This window comes from Eleginops maclovinus, chromosome 8, assembly GCF_036324505.1.
Source record: "Eleginops maclovinus isolate JMC-PN-2008 ecotype Puerto Natales chromosome 8, JC_Emac_rtc_rv5, whole genome shotgun sequence".
Classification (NCBI taxonomy): domain Eukaryota; kingdom Metazoa; phylum Chordata; class Actinopteri; order Perciformes; family Eleginopidae; genus Eleginops; species Eleginops maclovinus.
Window position 1 is genome coordinate 14,805,561 of NC_086356.1, and position 7,673 is coordinate 14,813,233.

Genomic DNA, 7,673 nt, shown 5'->3' on the forward strand with positions numbered 1-7,673 from the left:
TAAAAGTACATGATTTACCTCAAATTTGTATTGGAGTAGAAGTACAGAGTAGCATAATATGGAAATACTTAAGTATCTCATAATAGTACTTGAGTAAATCTACTTAGTTACTTTCCACCTCTGGTAAAAAGCATGATATACTTTTTTATTTTTTGAAATGTAATGTGAAGTATTATTACTATTGTCTTGCCGGATTAATACATTCAAAAGAGAAGAATATCCGAATATTTTTGTAGTGGTTGTGTGGAAATCCTGCAAAGAAAATAATAAAGAAATCCCAGCTGGTTTGCTGCTGCCACCTTGTGTTTAAAAACCTTAATTCCTCTAAATCTGTTACTGTACTGGTACCAGGTTGGTAAAAATGTTGTTTATAAAAAATAAAATAAAAACCTAGTCAATTACCATCAAATCTACTGCGTCTATCGCAGTGAGATTATGTGTATGAATCTCAATTTGAGTTAAATTCATTAAAACTGTAGGCAATGTTTTGTTGCAGTAGGTGTTAACATGTTATAATGAAAGAAGCAATGCACAGACATGTTTCGTGGATAATGGTAGAACAGTATAACACAGAGTTTCTTTGCAGAAGAAGCACTGCACTTTAGTTCACTTTCGTTTTCGGTCCAAAGTGAAAGTAAACATTAGCCTCTGTTTGAGTTGCGTTTTCATCGTAGAACGCTAGCTGCGATTGAAGAGAATCACGTGAAATCGAAACATTCTCCGCTTTGGTGAAAGGTTTGTACAACTGTGCTTTTAACGATGTGTTGTACTGTCACTCATGCGTGAAGACTATGACAGATAAAATCGTGTAAGATTCGAAAGGCTTGTTTGCCAAACATCCTAGCAGTGGTGGAAGAATAACTCAGATTATTCATTACCTTAAGTGAAAGTCGAGATGACACGCAGATAAGTAAAACTACAAACATATTGTTCGTTAAATGTCAAGGATTTCGATTTATTTATATGTTACATCTGGTGTCACCTAGAATCAGTTTTTGCAAGGCATACATGTGGTCAAATACGAAAGCTCACAATGAATCCCTCACTTTCTTTTTACCTATGGCCATATTTTTGTCTTACCAGATGGCTGACGGCCAAAACAGCAACAGCTCCGGGAAGGTGTTGAATCCCGAAATAATGCACAAGGGCAAAGAAAACTCAGGTGAGGCATGCTCCTTTTTCTCTCCATATAAATATTAAAACAGTAAGAGGAAATGTTGCGTACTTCAGTTCCACTTCATTCAAAAATGTGTTTTCTTCTTGTTCCTTTAGTGTAATTTAGCGTCACTGTGCAGAATGGTTTCTTTTGCATTCATCTGCTGAAGGAGGAACATCTCTGAGCTCACATACAATTTCAGTTTTAAACCTGCCCTGAACATACCTGCAGGATTAATACCAGTTTGAAGCAAATCATGGTCCAGCATGAAACTTAAACAAGTGGGGTGTAGAGAGTTGAAGCCTGCTCTTTTCCCTCCAGATGCGGCAGGCGGTGAAAGCAGCAAACCCCTCAGACAGATGACAGAACCGCTTCAGCCTGAAGTGATGCACAAGAGCAAAGACAGCCCAGGTCAGGCCTGCTCCTCCTGAATGTGAACTTAAAGTATTTGACTATTCATAGATTATAATATCAATGAGGGAGAGTATGGGGTTATTATTCCAAGCAGAGAAATGTGCAATATATTACGTTTGAAATGTCCATAAACATGTTCTGGTTTTCTGAAACATCTTTCTCTTCTTAAGTGTAACCTAGAACCGTTTTTGTGTGTGTTTCAGCCATGGGCTCCCTTCCTTTTCACTGTAATTTGTCTTTAACCACCAGAATTGTCTGTGGGCCACAGAAACAGCTCCCAGCAGATGAAAGAGTTGCTTCAGCCCGAAATAATGCATGAGGGAAAAGCAAGCTCAGTTCAGACAGGCTGCTCATCCCCTGGACCCCTCTCCTCTGGACCTTCCACCTCTGCTCCTTCCACCTCTGGACCCTTTACCTCTGGACATTCCTCCTCTGCAACCTCTTCCCATGCACCCTCCAGTTCCCAGGATGTTATAAGTGTTAGACAGGCTCAGGGGGATACGGCAGCGAGGAAGAACAGGGAGGACGGCCCTTCATCGTGTTTTCTTCTGAACGATATGAAGACACTTTCACAAGGTGGCAACAAGCTGGGAAGCCTGGACTTCAGCAAAACGCACACTGTCCTTGTAGATGTAAGATGTTATCCTTTAAGCCTTCTTCTTCTGTCTCCAGTAACTAAGTACATTTACTTTAGTGCTGTACTCAAATGCAATATTGAGGCACTAAATTAAGTAATATTTTTTCTGCTACTTAAGACTTCTACTCCACCTTACATCATTCACCAAATTAAGTGATAAATTCCACAATGTAGAAATAGTCCTTTTACAAATCCTGCTATTATGATTTCTGTTTTTATAGTTTTCCTCATTTCATACTCAGGTGGCTGTTTTCAACTGTGGAGGAGGGCCTATGCCTCAGGACGGAAGAGACTTGTGGCACAGTGACTTTGTGAAGATGCCTTGTTCTCCGTCGAGTACCATGAAGACTGGAGCAGTGAAGGTGTGTACGTCGGTATCCTAATTCAGGGACAAGAAAAGTTGTAGGAAATATATGAGGTCCTCATGACATGTATTTGACATTCTCAAATGCATGTCAATGTCTGGAGAAGTTATTTTGTATAATTTTTCCATCTACAGCAATCCACCAAGATTAGGTGGGAAGTGATCTCCAAGCAGCTGAGCTCTCTGGCCAAGAAGACGACAGCAAGCGTCAATGATTTGGAGGTAATCAGGCTCCCATTACCATTTGCATATTTTTAATATATATTATATTCTAATCGTTTCTCTGAAATCTTGGGTTATCCATTTTGCCCGTTGAACATATTTCTCGTACTTTGAACAATTGCTGCTGCGCCTGGTTAGATGGCGAAAACTGCATGGTGCACATTTAAATACTTATTTTAAGATTGACCTTAAAACTTATGTTCAGAATAAAATAGTGCAACTTAACAACTTAATAAACCTTGCTTCAAGCCAAGCCAAGTAAACAAATACAACTAGTGTACTTGGCTGGCACTGCACTATTATCCCTCAATATAGAGACTTTAACACACGTTTAACACACTTCACACTCAACATGGCTACAATATGAACATCATAAAGGCACTCTGGCTGAACATTATGTACAGGCTTGTGAGGCTACATTAAGGCTTTGGTAAAGCTTGTTGAGGCTTGAGACATCTTGGACAACACACATTTTGTAACACTGCAATGGTATTTGGTATGAAACAGTCTGCCCTGCAACACTTATAGTTAAACATTTTTGTAGTAGATTTCCATTTTATATTTTGGATTCTTGTTTTATGTTACTATATTGTTGTGGAAAATTCCTCATGTAAGACAATAAACCTGATTCCTATTCTAACGTGTCTGCAGTAAACATGGATTGTACTTCTTCAAACTGTGTCTCTCTCAATAGGAGGCTATCATCAAATATAACCCCAAGTACAAAGGTCAGTGGTCCTTTGATGCCCTCTCCAGCTTGGTTACAGTAAGTACCGAAGTGTTAAGTTCAAATCATTCAAACATCTGTTTTGTGACAGGAAACCCTCTAATGATTTGTTATAATTATATTTTCTCACCAGGTTGTCCCGAAAGAAGATAATTACTTGCCCCAACTGTTTCCAAAGATCGCTGCACTGGCCTTGAGGCTGCCTGTGCTCGTGAAGAAGGTATGACACTCCCCAGCTCAGATTCTATCGACCGTACAATCAGACTGATATTTGATGATTGACCAAGTTCATGTCTTCAGGCAATCCCACTGCTTAAGAGAGGACACACCGCCGCCATCACCCTTTCTCAAACTCAGATAGCCTGCCTGCTCGCCAATGCATTTTTCTGCACTTACCCTCACCGCAACGCCTCCGGTCCTAAAGCAGAGTACCACAACTACCCCTCCATCAACTTCACCAGGTCAGAAAACATCCGTACCACTCTGTTACACATCCAATAGCAATGCCTCAATACTCCATCTGTGTACTGTCAGGCGTTGACTCGTATTTGTCATTCTGCTCTAGTCTATTTGGTAACTGGTCATCCCGGAAGAAGGAGAAGCTGAGGGCCATCATGCATTACTTTCAGACAGTTATAGGTAAGAGATGGTTGATGCTAAACCTCATCATCTTCCAGTTTGGGAGGAGTTTCAGTGAAGATCTCTGACTGTTGATGTCTTTCAGCCAATGAACCAAAAGGACTGGTGACTTTTCAGAAACGCTGCCTCAGAGACACCGACTTACCCAAATGGGGAAGGTAATTATATTAGTCATATTTCTGTGTAGAGACTTCTCAGTTATACAAAGTAACTAAAACTTAATTCAAGTACAATATAAAAAGAGTAATGCTATCAGATCCTGTGGGGCCAGAAGTGTTCCCGCCATGGACTTATTAGAAGGATTTTCCGACTTGAATATAATTTAATTTCGTCATTTTCCGTATCACTCAGAAACTCATATTTATTTAAGCTTCAGGTATATTCAACGAACATAAATAACTTACATCAGCTAAAGAGCATCATTGAAAGTAATAAAGCAGATATTTAATGTCTGTGGTTATTTATTGTTAGTGTTAGGCTGAGGCTGATCAGATTGTCTTTTGTTTTGAGGTAAAAATCTTATAGAAAGTTAATATTTACCTGAAGGGTGGCGTCATATGAAGTGAAGGATCACCAAAGATTGTGTCATTTTTTAAATGTATTTTTATTGTGGTAGCTCTAACGACAAGATGCCTAGACTGCACGTTACATCTCATGGCACCATTGAGACTGAAGGCACAGGAATGCTACAGGTAAGGTCTGACTTAAAGCATAGACAGTTGTTTTTGTCCAGAATTTATTTTAGTTTATTATTTTATTTATCTTGTGCCTTTGTTTTTGTGCAGGTGGATTTCGCCTCCAGCTGGATAGGTGGAGGTGTGCTTGGTTCTGGTCTGGTGCAGGAGGAGATCCTGTTCGTCATAAATCCAGAGCTGATCGTGTCCCGCCTCTTCACTGAGAAACTTGCAGACAATGAGTGTCTGGTCATTACAGGTACAACGGTGAATAAATTATAAATGGATTAGATATTGTTGATCAAATTAAATAAATCAATAGTAATTTCTATCACTTAATAAAAGGATTTATGTGATTGTAAACTGAATACCTTTAGGTTTCGACAATTGGTCGGGCAAACAAGATATTTAACTGACATTTTATAGCTTAGAAAAAGTGTTCTATATAAATATCAGAAGAGGTTAAATGTTTACGGCTTTACTGACCTCCCCAGCTGCTGTGGACAGCTTACATTATGTCTATCTCTTTTCTGGCTTTTCCAATGTGAAAGTGTTCTGATTTTATGTGATTTTCTTAATATTTTGGACTGCTGTCTAGCCTAAAAAAAAGGATTATGTTTGTGCAGCGAACCAACGTGCTTGGAGCTGATAGAGACAGACAGGAAGTCAGACTAACTCATTGATGGTTTTTGGCTCTGTATCTCAGGCTCTCAGCAGTTCAGCAGTTACTCTGGTTTCGGGGACAGCTTCGAGTGGATGGGCCCTCATGAGGAGCGCCTCGGAAGGTATAATTTCTTTTCTTCTACGAAATATAATTCAATACAATTGGTTTTCTCACATTTGATCTTTATAGAGATGAGTGGGGTCGACTGAAGAGGCAGATCGTAGCCATCGACGCTTTGAACTTCAAACACAAAAGGGATCAGTACAACATGATCACTGTCACACGGGAACTACTCAAGGTGAGCTGTGTGTGTTGTTATTTATCAGCAATCATTGTTTTCATATTAGAGGACATAAAAATCATATACTAAAAGCCCATATATGGTATATAATCTTTTTTTGCCGTTGCCGTAAGTCAATGCATGACCCACAAATCTTTACCTGTTATAATGTAGTCAATAATAGTCAAATGTATCAATAGTAAACATTTAATTTCCTTTGATACGGCTTTGTGATTTTTTCACAATTCTTTATTTTGTGTTTTTTCTCTAGTCATCATTTAAAGATTTTTTTTCTTTTTGTTCTGAAAGGCGTACTGCGGATTTAAGGGTCATCGGCAACATGAGCCCGACATCGCTACAGGCAACTGGGGCTGTGGAGCTTTCAATGGAGATAAACAACTGAAAGGTACTTTTAAAAATCTCCATCCGTTTATTCATCACGCAGGAACACATTTGACTCTTGCCTTTTCCCTTATGTTCAGCTGTGATCCAGCTGATGGCAGCAGCACAGGCAAAGAGAGGTCTGGCCTTCTTCACCTTTGAGGATGAAAATCTGAAGCAAGGCCTGCAGCAGACGTACCACCTGCTGGTCAGAGAAGGAACTACAGTTGGTGAGAGATTTCAGGACATCAGACATGTCAAATGTTTTTTGTGGGTTCAGAAAGTTTCTAATTGTCTTCTATTTCGCAGAGAAACTGTACAGACTCCTCGAAGACTACTGTGCTGCTCAGACAGCGTCCTGCGATTCACATGTTGATCTGTTTGAGTTCATCAGGATCAACATCACACCTTCCAGTCAGCTGTGAGGACTGATTCATCTTAACCGCTGCGTCTGAATTTGCACTTAAATCTAACAGGAATGTTTTAGTAACAGAAGTGAAGTAGTGTCCTAATTGATTAAAGATCATTTCTACCTTATTTTGATTGTTGATAGCGTAGCGATAGCAAAGAAATGTCGGCATAGAGAGATATGATGTGTAACACAGAAGAACATAACATGGTTATTGAACAAGGCGGTTTTCAGTTACATGGTACATGCTTTTAACAAGGATATAGATCTTGTTGTAGAAGTGCAGTTTCAATTAATCCAGATGGTGTTTTTGATTTTTGTTTTTTACGCTTTTAGAATTTCCCAAAACCTCCTGAAGCTAAAATAGTTCCCTAGGAATTTCTCCCCCAAATAAATATTTCTAAAAGTGAATCTTAATAGTAATTTTAGCTCCATCAGTTGCTCTAAAGCCTGAGAGAAGTTAGCGTTAGACCAGTACTCTCACACTCTACTACCTCTTAATGTACTACTTAATATTAAAGCCGTTTCAAATCTTCTGAGATACATAATGATGGAATAACACGTGACTTAATAAAAATTAATAAAGATTGAAAGCCTTCTCTGCATGTTGCAGACTTTTAGTTTATTTGTGATGCCTTCCTGAGTCGTAGCATCTCATTTTGGCTGGGGTTCTAGTGAAATACAAAATGACAAAACCCATGGAAGCAAAAAACAACAACATAACATACGCTGCACATACACAGAGCTCACTTACAGCTGTTTACAAGAACAGTTGGCTACATTGATCCCTGGATAATAAATCCAATACAGCCAACTGTCCGCAGCTCACTCGTGCTACAAGTAGGGTGACCAGGTGTCCCACTTTGTGCAGGACTGCACTACTGTATCTTTTGTGATTGAGACAATGTCCCCCCCTTTAACTGTGTCAGATGTCAATCAATCAGAAAAGTCTGTAAATGTATTCACTTATGGGTGTAGCCAGTGGAGGGCGATTCCTTAAGAGTTTTCTGTGACATTGGCCAGAATGTTTTTCCTCCAGCTCCAGACTCAGAGATTGCAAAGACATATCAGGCGGACATGTTTTGATGGGAAAAAAATACATTCAA

General features: G+C 39.3%; 1 protein-coding gene across 3 annotated transcripts; it reads left to right on the forward strand.

Moving 5' to 3' along the window:
- The first annotated feature begins 515 nt into the window (after window positions 1-515).
- pargl (poly (ADP-ribose) glycohydrolase, like) lies at window positions 516-7,160 on the forward strand. Of its 3 annotated transcripts, XM_063888865.1 has the most exons (18): window positions 516-735; window positions 1,084-1,162; window positions 1,478-1,567; window positions 1,820-2,202; window positions 2,450-2,569; window positions 2,707-2,793; window positions 3,488-3,559; window positions 3,654-3,740; window positions 3,821-3,981; window positions 4,086-4,159; window positions 4,245-4,317; window positions 4,776-4,851; window positions 4,945-5,092; window positions 5,540-5,618; window positions 5,687-5,795; window positions 6,087-6,183; window positions 6,260-6,388; window positions 6,468-7,160. In XM_063888865.1, exons 2-18 carry the CDS (start codon window positions 1,084-1,086, stop codon window positions 6,581-6,583), a joined length of 1,980 nt encoding a protein of 659 aa, XP_063744935.1. In that variant the 5' UTR covers window positions 516-735; the 3' UTR covers window positions 6,584-7,160. The 3 variants fall into 3 exon arrangements, with proteins under 3 accessions (XP_063744935.1, XP_063744937.1, XP_063744938.1); XM_063888867.1 differs by lacking the exon at window positions 516-735 and having other exon boundaries at window positions 1,774-2,202; XM_063888868.1 differs by lacking the exons at window positions 516-735; window positions 1,084-1,162 and having other exon boundaries at window positions 1,483-1,567; window positions 1,839-2,202.
- The last annotated feature ends 513 nt before the right edge of the window (window positions 7,161-7,673 follow it).

Bases quoted from the DNA above. Each gene is read 5' to 3' on its own strand.
- pargl (XM_063888865.1), top strand. From the start codon at position 1,084: ATGGCTGACGGCCAAAACAGCAACAGCTCCGGGAAGGTGTTGAATCCC. The intron at 1,568-1,819 runs GTCAGGCCTGCT...TTTAACCACCAG, and splicing joins CAAGAGCAAAGACAGCCCAG to AATTGTCTGTGGGCCACAGA. The intron at 5,796-6,086 runs GTGAGCTGTGTG...TTGTTCTGAAAG, and splicing joins TCACACGGGAACTACTCAAG to GCGTACTGCGGATTTAAGGG.